This window comes from Pristiophorus japonicus, chromosome 11, assembly GCF_044704955.1.
Source record: "Pristiophorus japonicus isolate sPriJap1 chromosome 11, sPriJap1.hap1, whole genome shotgun sequence".
NCBI classification, from domain to species: domain Eukaryota; kingdom Metazoa; phylum Chordata; class Chondrichthyes; family Pristiophoridae; genus Pristiophorus; species Pristiophorus japonicus.
In genome coordinates, this window is record NC_091987.1 from 210,214,616 (window position 1) to 210,228,918 (window position 14,303).

The 14,303-nt window shown below is 44.3% G+C and overlaps 1 protein-coding gene across 8 annotated transcripts in view; it reads right to left on the minus strand.

Moving 5' to 3' along the window:
• The window catches only part of LOC139276457 (centrosomal protein of 164 kDa-like), a 209,885-nt gene that overhangs the window by 177,158 nt on the left and 18,424 nt on the right, over positions 1-14,303 (minus strand). For all 8 annotated transcript variants that reach the window (XM_070894480.1, XM_070894479.1, XM_070894476.1 and 5 more), the window contains one exon: positions 7,588-7,697. In XM_070894480.1, the coding sequence (XP_070750581.1) occupies positions 7,588-7,669 (82 nt within the window). In that variant the 5' untranslated portion in view covers positions 7,670-7,697. The remainder of the gene's footprint in view (positions 1-7,587; positions 7,698-14,303) is intronic.

Consider the following 14,303-nt stretch of genomic DNA (forward strand, 5'->3'; position numbering starts at 1 on the left):
GCAAATGCATGGCAGATGTGGATAAATGTGAGGTTATCCACTTTGGTGGCAAAAACAGGAAGACAGAATATTATTTGAATGGTGACAGATTAGGAAAAGGGGAGTTGCAACGAGACCTGGGTGTCATGGTACATCAGTCATTGAAGTTTCGCATGCAGGTACAGCAGGCGGTGAAGGCGGCAAATGGCATGTTGGCCTTCATAGCTAGAAGATTTGAGTATAGGGGCAGGGGGATCTTACTGCAGTTGTACAGAGCCTTGGTGAGGCCTCACCTGGAATACTGTGTTCAGTTTTGGTCCCCTAATCTGAGGAAGGACGTTCTTGCTATTGAGGGAGTACAGCGAAGGTTCACCAGATTGATTCCTGGGATGGCAGGTCTGATATATGAGGAGAGACTGGATCAACTGGGCTTGTATCCACTGGAGTTTAGAAGAATGAGAGGGGATCTCATAGAAACATATAAAATTCTGACGGGATTGGACAGGTTAGAGGCAGGAAGAATGTTCCCGATGCTAGGAAGTTCCAGAACCAGGGGTCACAGTCTAAGAATAAGGGGTAAGCCATTTAGGACCGAGATGAGGAGAAACTTCTTCACTCAGAGTGGTTAACCTGTGGAATTCTCTGCCGCAGAAAGTTGTTGAGGCTAGTTCGTTAAATATATTCAAAAGGGAGTTAGATATGGCCCTTACGGCCAACGGGATCAAGGGTATGGAGAGAAAGCAGGAAAGGGGTACTGAGGTCGAATGATCAGCCATGACCTTATTGAATGGCGGTGCAGGCTCGAGGGGCCGAATGGCCTGCTCCTGCACCTAATTTCTAAGTTTCAACTGTCTCAACCCCCTCTCCTTTCAAATTGGCGGTCATCAAAGCCCCCCCCCTAAAAAAAACTCAACTCTTAACTGCTCTATTCTTGCAAATTACCAGCCCAACTCCAATCCCCCTTTCCTCTCCAAAGACCTTGCACGTGTTGGAGCCTCCATAATCAGTGTCCATCTTTCCTGCAACTTTGAACCTCTCCAATCAGGTTTCCTCCCTGCCACAGCACTGAATTGGCTCTAATCAAAGATAGAAATCACATCCTCTGTGACTGTGACCATGTTGCACTCTCTCTCCTTATCCTTCTTAATCTCTCTTCAGGTTGACATAGTTGATCACACTATCTTCCTCCAACACCTCTCCTCCACTGTCCAGCTGAGTGGCTTCAAGCTCTGTGTCCTTGTGGGCTCCCTTTTACACTGACAGATTACTGGGTGCCTATTCTATTGTATTTCTTTTTGCCTCAATGATTGTAAATAACTACCTCCTGCTGTCAAAAATATTCCCTGACTCAACTGCTGTATGATACTTCGTGATTGGCAACCCCCATCAGGTTGGACCTATTCCTGGAGATTTCATCATGTGGCTTCCTGCTTCCAACCATAAATGCCCAAACAGCATATTTTCTCATCTCCAATTTTTTTTTATAACTAATAAACAGAAGTCTTGAAAGAAAATGAAAAAAATGCCCCTATGATTTTTCTCCTGGGTTTGTCCAGGAGATGAATCTCCTGCAGAATCCAGAGCAATCCTGGAGGGTTGGCAACCCGACAAGCCAGATCTGTAATTGCAGCAAGCCATTTTTCAAAATCACTCGGAACACGTTTAATACAAACTTAGCATTCAATGCAACAAAACAGAAGCGCGCCATGTCCCGTGATGTCTCAGGCCTTGTAACGCATGTATTATGTTTGATGTCGCTGCATTACCCTTCACTGCATTTTATTTACACCAGAAAATCTTGGAATTTTGAATTGAGAAGATCTTTTAAACAGGCAGTTATGATTTTAATGGATAGGGGTCCATGCATGGAATACAAATGATCAGGAGCTGGTCAGTCATTATGCATAGCAACCCCTGATGGAACTCTGGTTCGTAGAATTTCTTCCTTCCTTCCCAATGACTGTCACACAGCTCAGATATTGTAACTCTGAAAAATGCAGCACACAGTTCCGACATCCACTGTTATTTAATTCACAGAGTGCAGTATTTAACTCGGATACTCATTTTTGAGTAGTCATTCAGTACACTGACTTTTAGTAACATGGTAATGGTTTGTGCAGGAGAGTGCAGCGAAGGTTCACCAGACTGATTCCCGGGATGGCAGGACTGACATATGAGGAGAGACTGGATCGACTAGGCTTATATTCACTGGAATTTAGATGAATGAGAGGGGGTCTCATAGAAACATATAAAATTCTGACGGGATTGGACAGGTTAGATGCAAGAAGAATGTTCCCGATGTTGGGGAAGTCCAGAACCAGGGGTCACAGTCTAAGAATAAGGGGTAAGCCATTTAGGACTGAGATGGGGAGAAACTTCTTCACTCAGAGAATTGTGAAACTGTGGAATTCTCTACCACAGAAAGTTGTTGAGGCCAGTTCGTTAGATATATTCAAAAGGGAGTTAGATGTGGCCCCTATGACTAAAGGGATCAAGGGGTATGGAGAGAAAGCAGGAATGGGGTACTGAAGTTGCATGATCAGCCATGATCATATTGAATGGCGGTGCAGGCTCGAAGGGCCGAATGGCCTACTCCTGCACCTACATTCTATGTTTCTACGGTCCATCTAGTCTACTATTGAAAGTCTCCCATCAGATTCCTTGCTATGGAACTAATAGTCATGCATCATTCGTGTCTGTTTTTAAAAACTCACGATGACTGCCTACATTCCCTAATCCTAGAGTTGTGTGTCCAGAAGAGCTTTCCAGGTTCCAAATTCTCCAAACCACCAAAAATTTTAAAGACCTTGATCAAGACCCCCACGCACCTTCTCCAAAGAGTAAAGTCCCAAGGTAGAGCATTTTCTCTCATAACTCAGCCGTCTTGTGTTCAGCAGCAATTCTGTATATCTCCTGCGAGAGACACTAGGCTCAGCATAGTCTTCCAGATGTGACCTCAAGCCCTTTACCATCACCTCCTTGTATACCCCAGCATGTTAATTGTTTTCTTCACTGTCTACAAACAGTGAACTAATGGTTTTAAGAATCTATCCATTAAAACCCCCAGAACACTTTCCTGCTCTGCTACCTCCAGCACGTTACCATTTAATATGTAATCCACAACCTCGCTTCTTCTACGCAATTTCATGATTTTAAATTTATTCATGTTGAACTCCATCTGCCATCTCTCTAACCTAACCTGTCTCGACACTGGGAGAGCTCCCTGCTCCTCCTCGAATAGTGCCATGGGCTCTTTTTTACATCATCCCAAGCAGGAAGACAGACTTCAGTTCAATGCCCCATCCAAAAGACAGCACCTCCAACAATGCAGCGCTCCCTTGGTATTGCTCTGAGGAGTTGGCCAGGATTATGTGCTTCAGTCCAGAGTAGAGCTGGAACCCACAATCTTTGGACTCAGGAAGTGAGTTTGGTACCAACTGAACCAAGCTTCCAATTGTTAACATTTTAAACTTTGCATTTTATCCATCAGCTCAAGATTTCTATTTACTGTTAGTCATGAAATACAAGAGCCAGAGTTTATATTTGCTTGTAGTTTAGATTTTGCTCTTTTTTTAAGTCAGTGGATGCAGTAAAGTGATAAATTATCTGTTTGTAGAACTGCATTCAGCTGACTGTGTGCTTTTCAAATCAACTTTTACAACTTACAAAAACCAGTAGACCGGTTGCTGACAAGTTACCCACATAAAAACCACAATCTACCAGCCTCATCGGTTTATACAGGGACTTGTTCTGAAGGCTGGGAGCAGTAGATTGCTATTTTGAGGCCATAACTCAGCAGTGGCTGCTCCAGTGATTGTTAAGTTGTAAAACTCGATCTGGAAGGCACCCGTTTGGCAGCATGCCATTTACTTAATTCAGCCTCTTGCTGCTCCCACTGGTATTTGAACAATAAATTCTGAATTATACAAGGCTGCAAGCCCAGCTGCCTTTTTGTTCCGTCCTGAATAACCTCATCATAGAAAAGGACCTATCAGATGTTTGGGAGGCAAACACTCCGATGCATTTGACAGGCCTTTTTCCTAATTATGGATGGTGAGAACGAAGTATGTGTCCTGGCCAATATTCCTCCTTCAACCAACACCACCAAAAAACAGAAAACAATCAGATGTTGGCATTTATTAAAAGGTCAAATAGTGAGGCAATCCTGCCACCTTATAAATCATTGGTGCTACTGCGCTTATAATACCATGTGTAGTTCTAGTCGCCACGGTACAAAAAGAATATTGCAGCGATCAAAAGTAAACAGAAGAGGGAAAGCAAAACGATTGAGGGGACGGAGGGATTGGATTATGAGGAGCAATTTCGTAAATTGAACATGCTCTCACTGGAAATAAGGTTGAAAGGTGACATGATTACTGTTTTTAGGATACTAAAGAGACTAATAATGTAAACCGTGACCAGTTATTACACCTCATCGAGAGCAGTAGAAGCAGAGGACATGGCCTACGCTTGAAGGGGGAATAATTCAAAACTAATCTGCGGAAACATTCAGCCCAATTTTAACTCCGAGCCAGTTTAACTCGCTATTCCACACGTGGCCTGGGGTATTCTAATTCCCGGGCTTAATTTAAATCCCACTGACTGATTTCCCGACCATTTTGGGCAGGAAGCCCAAATAGCATGCCGCAGAGGCCACCTGCTGAGACCTCAGAGCCCCGATCTTCTTCCCCACTAGGTTGGTCTGGCAGGAAACTCGCTGCGGCTTCCCACTCAGGTTGCAGAGTTAAAATTGCAGTCGGGTCTCAATTAAATCAGGATCCAAACATGCACATGTATAAAAGCCCACTAGCTTGGGGTGGGTGCCCTTGCAGCCTGCTCAGCTGCTCGAGTTAAAATCGGCAATCATTACCTCCCAGCATCTTCAGGGAGGGGAAAGTAATCTGTCCACCCTGCCAGTTTCTGCTGGGCGGGTAGAGTTAAGATCGCTCCCATTATTTCAGCAAGCAAGTGATAAAACTACGAAACAGACTCCCTGGGGAGATAGTGGAAGCACATAGTGTTGATTCATTCAAATGCAAATTAGATAAGATTTCTTTCTGAAAATAATATTTTGGGATACGAGTACACGAGTAATTTGAGACATGAGGTGGTAAGTGTAGCATGCTTGGGAGGAACAGGTGACTTTGGACCTATGGGCCGTAATTTTCCAGAGTGGGAGCGAACGCGATCAGTGGAAGGTCGGGTGAGAAAGTTGTTAATGGGAACCCGCTGGCATCTCGCTCCCACGCGCTTTTCCCCCCCCAGGCACGTCTGACATGGTGGAGCCAACCTGACCAGACCGGCAGCAGTAGGCGACTCAATTTAAATCATTGTCAGGTCGTTTACAGGCACTCAAGGGCCTTTCTCCACCCTCCACCCCACACCCCGCCCCTCACCTCATTTTAAATTTCACTGCATGGTCACGGGAACCATGTCTGTCAACCTGAGGCGGGAGTTCCGTGGCCATTGCTCCAGCTGATTACTTGACGGCATCAAATGTGCAGTAAAAACTCCCACCTGACAGATGATCACTTTCCTCAGGCAGAAACTGTTGCTCAGTCCATTTTCAGCACAGATTCTGCAGGTTGCAAGTCTTTCCAGTAAAGTCTCCATCCAGTCTCACCTCATTGGAAGAACTTGCGCACCACTGACAGAATGCCTCTGTCATCTGTACTTCACCTGCCATCTAGTCCATCAGTACAAAAGCAAAATACTGCGGATGCTGGTATCTGGAAATGTATTCCATCTGGAATCTATAAACAGCACCCATGTTGATGGAATACTGTCTCACCTTGGTCCTCAGAATCGGACCACGTTGAGCCCCAATACCAAGCAGCACCTACAACTTCTCTGCAATCACTTGATGCTGCACAGGGCACCAGCACCCGAGCACATTTTTGCCTGATAGGCCAGATTTAGTGAACTTGTACACCCATATCGCTGCCACATGATGTGCCAGCGCCATAAAGCATCCCTACAATGGCCAAGCCATTCCTTTCACACTCATCACCATAGCGGGGGATACTGTTACATCTCACCATTCACTGCAACTCATTAAGCCAGTTCCAAAAGATGCACACAAATCTGTCCAAGATCAAAAGTGTTGAAAGTAAAGATTTTTATGTTTGACACCACATTAACAGAAACTTTACATAAACAACAGATAAAACATCCAAGTGGCTATCCTTGTGTGTTGTTAGTTGATATGATTAAACTATGATGAGGGCGAGTGTGAGGGGTGGTTAGTGAGTCGGGGGATGTGATAATGTCGATAGAGAGGGATGAGTGGAGGTGCAAGGTATGTCAGTGTAAAGATGTGAAGGGGTAGGGTAGGGAAGGCACAGTGGTGGGGATGTGATGAGAGGCACAGCAGGATGCAGTGGAGTGTGGCTGTGTACTAACGTTTCCTGATCTAAGAAGAAATATGAAACATATGCAGAACTACATCAAGGTCTTCCTGAAGACATCCCTGCTTGTGAGCTCCTCTGCAATCTGCAACCAGACTGCGTTGGTCTCTTAGGGAGGTCTTTTCAGCCCATCGGAAGTTAAGAGGTCCTCCCTGCGAGCATATGGAGGGAATCATTTGAGAACCTGGGTGCAACCCTCTGTGGACTCATGGTCAGTGTTTGCGGCACTCCAATGCTATAGTACATTGACAGCACTATGTTAGATGAAACTTCAAATCTAATGTCGCCAGGGTCCCTTTTAAAGATCCAGACTGAAAACGTGTCATGAATGACATCACGAGACCCATTCCATCGAATTGGGCCAGGTAACGGGCTGGGCGGGCTTAATAGGCCCCATTAAGGGAAGTTCATTTTCAACAGCGGGATGGAGCAAGCAGCGGGGTCGCGACCTGCCACGGACACCGCCCACATCGGACCCGCCGAGGTAGGCAAAATTCCGACCATTTCCCAAAGCTTTCAACCACCGAGGTTTTCCTTGCCTCATGTCGGGGGTCTGTTGTCGACTAATTGATATGAGACTGATGGCTATGATTAATCAAAAACCCCACTGCTGTTGTATCATGCAACTACCAGGATGATAAAAGACGGTGAACTAGATGAATCTTGGGGGTAGACATTGGGTTGTGCCCATTTTTCAGGCGTAAAATGGCCACCGCGCTGATAGATTAAGCAGGACAGCCTGTGCCCAATTTGCATGAGCATCCTGTCCCACTGAGGATTCATCAGCTGTTGTTGCTGCTGCCCCCTAACAAAAGGCAAGAGTCTTCCTGTGGACTAAGTACATGCCCTGGCTAACACATGCCTCCTCGCCACCGCCCCCCACCGCCCCCAAACCCCAATTCCACCGTCGTTTCCCCCAACCCCCATTGCCTGCTCCAACCCCATTCTCAGAACCTACCTCCAGGCCCCTGCCAACAAAGCAAGCGACCTATCATTTATCCTCTTCAACGCGCGAGCTATCTGTGGAGGCACCTGCAGTTGGTGCATAAATTATTAATGCGGCCCAGTTCTGGGCCAATCTCGAGCCACCCAGTGGCTGTGTGTGTTACCCGAGCAGCGCCGAATCTCTGCCCAATTTGCTGTTTGTGGGACTTAAAATCAAGTAGCAAACACAGATACACACAAACCAGAGTTCAAATACCTTGTTCATTTGGGATGTAATTTTCATCATAATCCTCTTCCAGGATTAATTGGTCCCCTATCCGCAGTGCAGTTGCTGTCATCTCAGTTTACAGGTGTGACAGTGCTTACCTGTAGAATGAAGAAGCACAAAGTTACACTGGGCACATGAATGGAACACAACAGTGATATCAAATCAAAAAATATTTCATATTCTAATTGCTAATGTGACTGCTTGGGACCGATATACGGTACAGATGCGAGAATCAAGACCAATGAATTACTACTCCAGAATAACAGCATCGACAGCAGTTTCTGCCATTTCATTTGACGAAGCGCTCAAGGAAGGAGTCGCCTCTAACTTTTGCCTCACTGCCTCTCCACAAGCCCCCAGCACTTCCTGACCAGAGGTGATCTCAGTCTGGTCACCAAGCACCCCAACCCGAATGAACTGAACTGGAAAACCACATGTGACGTTCACTGCACTCACATGATCAGATTGTGAAACATCTACAACAACTTTTATTTATCTAGTGCCTTTAACGTAGTAAAACATCCCAAGGCACTTCACAGCAGTGCAAAAAGATGTATTCCGTATCTAAACCATGTCCCAAGAGTGTAAATATTTGTACAAGACAAAAATGTTTAAAAAAATATGACCTTCAGTAGTCCTTTTAGAAATGAAAACCATTATAAAGAATTAAAATTAGAAGAAACTACATTGTATATAGTGCTTTTCACAACCTTGAGATGTCACAAAGCTCTACACAACCAATTAAGTACTTGTGAACAATGTTCCCCTCCAATGTGTTTAGGGGCCTCGCGGACCATCATGCGCGGTGTTTGTATTGTGAAGCCGGCAAGCCAGCCGCGTGAGATCCCAGGAGCAGTGCGCAGCCGCGCAGCTTACAGGGAAAATTGTTTGTGAAGTGTAATCACTGTTGTAATGTAGGGAAATACAGCAACAAATTTGCACACAGTAAGCTCCCATAAACAACAATGACTTCACTGACCAGATCAACCATTTCAGGGATGTTGGTTATGGGATAAATGTTGACCAGGATAATTACCGTGCTGATCTTCAAATTTTGCAACAAGCCTGGGACCTGCCTAGTCTGCATAGCTCAGCTACTCAGTGCCTTAACCAATGGAGCAATTAAAGGGGCCCGAATCATTAGATTTTTTTAAATGAATTTAATGAGGGGATTCGCTCACTAACAGGCTCCACGTGGAGACTTTCACGTGCAGAAATGACACACCAGTGCTTCAGAATGAAATCCATTACCTCAAGATTAAAAGACCATCATAATTCACCTACGACAATGTCATAAATCATGATCGTCGGGAAGATATGGTCGATTTAACGAAAAGTTTTCAGTGAAACAAAACAGGCGAATTCCTTTGCTTGAAGAGAGGGGAGGAATAAAAGGACGAACAACAGCTGGTTCCACACAGGCACATCCGTGCTGCTACTGCTGCCGAAACCAACAATAAGATTAACCAGGATTAGGTTGCATGGATTATGTACCTAGCTGTTCGTGCATGGATTTAATGGATGTCTCCGAGCTCTGCAGAATATCTGTTAGTCAGCGGTAGTGTTCAGTCACAGATGCTGGAAATCACAAGGATTTCTACAAGTTGCAAAATAAAAGTTACCAGCCGAGCCCCTTTGAATTTTCAACACGTCTTTAGAAGTTGCATTTGCACTGAAATGCTGCACAGTGCAGTCCACAATAAAACATCCATTAGGAACTCCAAAATAAAAACAAAATGGAACTATTGTTGTTTCATACCTCTAAGAAGCTTAGAACAAGCTGAACATGCAACCCAAAGACAGCAATTATAAAAAATGATATGTTAAATAAGAAAACTTGCTCCCTTAGCAACCACATTGCCACCCACAAACAAACGACTGGTGCCAATAAAAATTGCAGCCAAGTCAACTCTGCATTTAGTTTTTTTTTTAAATGCAGGGAGTTTGAATGAAATTCTTTTACTTCTGTAGCTTGGATTCAAATCAGATTCTAATCGGATGAACAGCTCTCTCAGTCACTGGTAAAGGTGCTACACAGACGGACAGTCTCAACCCAGATTCTTGGGTCCACATTGTAAAGCAATTGAAAGATCACAGGAATGAACGGTGTTAGAAATGGAAATGTCACAGTGCTGCAGCAGAGGGTGCTGTTGAGAGGCTGGGACAGGGTAAAGGGGAGCTATCCTCGGCATATGTCCGGGCGTGCTTGATGCTGACATGGTGTGTCCTAAATAGGATTCCATTGCCAGCACCCGAAATCTCTAACATCGAGGAACACAACAATTCACAGGAAAAGCAAGAATCGCTAACTGCTTGAAAGGAAATATTTACAAAACCACATTTTCCCACGCTGTTAGTATCTCAACACACACATTCATTCTCACCTATGGAAATTCTACCATCAGTTTTAATTAGCACTTTTAAATTTACCCAGAATTGATCATTTGAGGTTATACACAAGATATAAAGCAGGAAACACATCCAAAATGGTAACTGAAATACAAAGTGTACAATTCCAGGCCAACTTCAAATGAAAATGCAATTGCCTGCACAGGTGATCTTTAGGCCCGAGTTTTGAAGACTATGCAGTATGAGAATAACTTCATTTGACAAATATTTCGCCAGCACCAGTTCAGTTTTTAACATCTAGATATTTGAAATTTCTTATACAAATACTATGTGATCAGTTACAGAAAGTAATTAAAGCTATTTGCAGACATTTTTTCCAAGTATGTGACATCCAGCAAGATCCTGAGAGCAAAAGACAGACCAGCTCTGAACACATCAAGAATGCAAAATATTGCAGATGCTAGAAATCTTGAACAGAAACAGATAATGCTATAAATACTCAGGTCAGACATTAACAGAGAAAAGACTTGCATTTCGATAGCGCCTTTCACGACCACCAGACATCCCAAAGCTCTTTACAGCCAATGAAGTACTTTTTGAAGTGCCATTACTGTTGTAATGTAGGAAACGCGGCAGCCAATTTGCGCACAGCAAGCTCCCACAAACAGTAATGTGATAATGGCCAGATAATCTGTTTTAGTGATGTTGATTGAGGAATAAATATTGACTCCAGGGATAGCGCCCCTACTTTTCTTCAAGACCAGAGCACAAAAATCTAGGCCGACACTCCAGTGCAGTGCTGAGGGAGTGCTGCACTGTTGGAGGTGCTGTCCTTCGGAAGAGATGTTAACCAAGGCCCAGTCTGCCCTCTCAGGTGGATGTAAAAGATCACATGTCACTATTTTGAATAGCAGGGGAGTCGGACAATATTTATCCCTCAACCAACATCATTAAAAAACAGATTATTTGGCCAGTATCGCATTGCTGTTTGTGGGAGCTTGCTGTGCGCAAATTGGCTGCCATGTTTTCTACATTACAATAGTGACTACACTTCAAAAAGTACTTCATTGGCTGTAAAGCTTTGGGACGTCCTGAGGTCGTCAAAGGCGCTATATAAATGCAAATCCTTTGTTTCTCAAGCCTTCCTGTAGGCGTAGTACATTTTCCTCACCAAAAGGGGGTGCCAAATTACTACATGGTTTCAGGATGGAAAGCCAACATAGCCTTTACTGGTTCAGGCAGGGCAAACAGACACCAGCCCAATCTGATCTACAGTTAACTGCTCAGCGTATAGCAAACATAATTACCTGTGCAGTCTGGTCAGTAACATTGCCTGCTACGTTTAGGAAAGTGTAAATGTGGGTGGAATCAGAGGATCAGACGGGAAAAAATGAGGGGCAAACAAATGCTTAAGCTATCTATTGGACAGTGCAACCTCATCTCCCAAATCAGTCGAAATGATAAGTTATGGGGGAGGCGAAAAATATATAATAGCTGGCCGTCAGCAAAAACTCGAGAAAGTTTCCTCACCGACTCCGTATGAAACAAGCTCCGGGAAACCATGGTCACCCTGGGTTATGTCTCATGTTCTTTGGTGATGGTGAAACTCATGTAACATCTTCGTAACCTTAATAATTAATGCCTCTGCTGAACAAGTCACCATCGTTAATGGGGGAATAAAATGATCCTTTCATTTCAGAAGTATCAAATTTTGATGCTGAGTTTATATTTTAAAGTTTCTGGGTATACCAATCAAAAATTGGAATGTACCGGCATGGGATCTCACATAATCAGCTGGTGCAGTGTTAATGTTGAATAAGAGAAAATACAATTTAAGGGTGACTGGCAAAAGAACCAGAGGTGACATGAGGAAAAAGACATTTACACAACGAGTGGTTAGGATTTGGAATACACTGCCTGATAGGGTGGTGGAGGCAGACTCAATAGGAGCCTTCAAAAGGGAATTGGATAAATACTTGGGAGAGAAAATTGCTGGGGTATGGGGAAAGAGCGGGGGTGTGGGACTGACTGAATTGCTCTTCGAAAGACCAAATGGACTCCTTTTGTACTGTGCTCAGCTGCCCGAGTCCTAACTCACACCAAGACCCACTCACCCGTCACCCTGTGCTCGCTGACCTACATTGGCTCCCGGTTAAGCAACGCCTCGATTTCAACATTTTCATTCTCGTTTTCAAATCCCTCCATGGCCTCGTCCCCTCCCTATCTCTAATCTCCTCCAGCCCCACAACCCCGCCCGCGCCACACCCCACCCCCCTCTGCCCCACCCCCAGCTCCAGGAAAGCCAGCTACAATCAGAAAGACCTGGTGAAAAATGGGTCTTCTTGGCCACTGATCTGGAAAAGTATGCTAGGTTTACTCTGATGTGCACGGTGGCTGCGTGAGAACGGTGCTATGGTTTCCTGCGGACAAAGTACAATATAAAAGCAGCTGTATTCTTAAATTCTAATGAATGTGATGTGTACTTCAGTGTAGACAGCTGTTTGTGATTACAAGAGAGATATACACACACACATACACAAACAAGGGCAGGATGGAGAGAGCAATAAGGCAACAATTTGATCACGGTGATGCTAACTGTTCCTGTTGAGTAGATTGTGGGCAGTGTGAACATCAAGCATTGCCGTTTCAGTCACTCCGTGGGTTAGGTGCATACTGAAGCTCCCTGTGTAAAGAAAGACCGACTTGCATTTACATAGCGCCCATCACGACCACCGGACGTCTCAAAGCGCTTCACTGCCAATGAAGTACTTTTGAAGTGTAGTCACTGTTGTAATGTAGGAAACGCGGCAGCCAATTTGCGCGCAGCAAGCTCCCACAAACAGCAGTGTGATAAAGACCAGATGATCTGTTTTAATGATGATGATTGAGGGATAAATATTGGCCCCAGGACACTGGGGAGAACTCCCATTTTCTTCTTCAAAATAGTGCCGTGGGATCTTTTACATCCACCTGAGAGAGCAGACGGGCCCTCGATTTAATATTTCACAAAAGAGACATGAATGAGAAAGGTTATTCAGCTGATCCAGAAAGAACCTACAATCACCCCATCACAGCATGTGATAAAAATGACGCTAGGGATTTTGCCAACACTGCGCTATGCAGAATCCCACTGCGTATGTTAATCCTCTCGCCGTGAAGAACCTTCTGCCATCAGTCCTAAATCTGCCTTTTGCTCGTTTGAATCTGTATCACTTTGCCCTACTGTTGTGGTTTAGGTTTACTATTTTAAATATGTCCACAGGATCCCCTTTTAGTCCTCTGTTATTAAGGCTGAATACTCCAAACTTTTCCAGTTTTCCTCAGCTTAGTCTTCTAACATTAGGCATCAGTTTCATAGTTCTCGTCGGCACCACCACCAAGGCTTCAATGTCAACCCTTGTTTCTTGGTGACACCGAACTCAGGGAACTCTTCTTAGCATCATAATGTGATACAGCACAGGTGGCCGCCATTCAGCCCATTGTTCCTGTGCCGGCACTTTGGTAGAGCTGTCCAATTAATCCTATTTCCCCCGCTCTTTCCCCACAACCCTGCAAATTTCTTCCATTCAGGTATTTATCCAGTTCCCTTTTGAAAGTTACTATTGAATCTGCTTTCACCGCCCTTTCAGGCAGCGCATTCCAGATCGTAACTCTCTGCGTAAAAAAAAATTCTCCTCATCTCACGTCTGGCTCTACATTGTTGTGGGACACTGGTTAATCTTTTATTCTGAAAGTTATTTACAGTTCGATTGGATGAACAGGCCTCCGTATCCACCTTAATACCAGCCGTTGTCTGGGATCTTTACACCAACAGGATGAATGTTTCTTCTCTCGAACGATATTCTTGAACGATGGGAGTCATGGGTTATGGGGAGCGGGCAGGGAAGTGGAGTTGAGGCCAGGATCAGATCAGCTGTGATCTTATTGAATGGCAGAGCAGGCTCGAGGGGCCAAATGGCCTACTCCTGCTCCTATTTCTTATGTTCTTATGTTCTCTCCCAATTGCCAAAATCCTCATTAACTAAGTTTGGAAAATCTCAATGTATGCCTCGGATGCTTGGTTACGGCACTATAAAACTGCAGTCTTGAGAGACAACAAAAGGTCATTGATGTGGGAGAGAGAAATGTCACATTGATACAGGACGTAGGGGCAGAGCTTATGTCTGCGCATCAGAAAATGCTTAGTTAAGAGATAGCACTGAAATACATTTTTGTTGTTACAACATTGTAACATCAAAGTAACATGGCAAAAGTAGCTTGAACAAATCTTGGGCTGCAAGAGTTGCATCAAGATATAAAGAAGTCATAAATGCTGGAAATCAGAAAGAAAACACAGAAAATACAAGTAAACATAC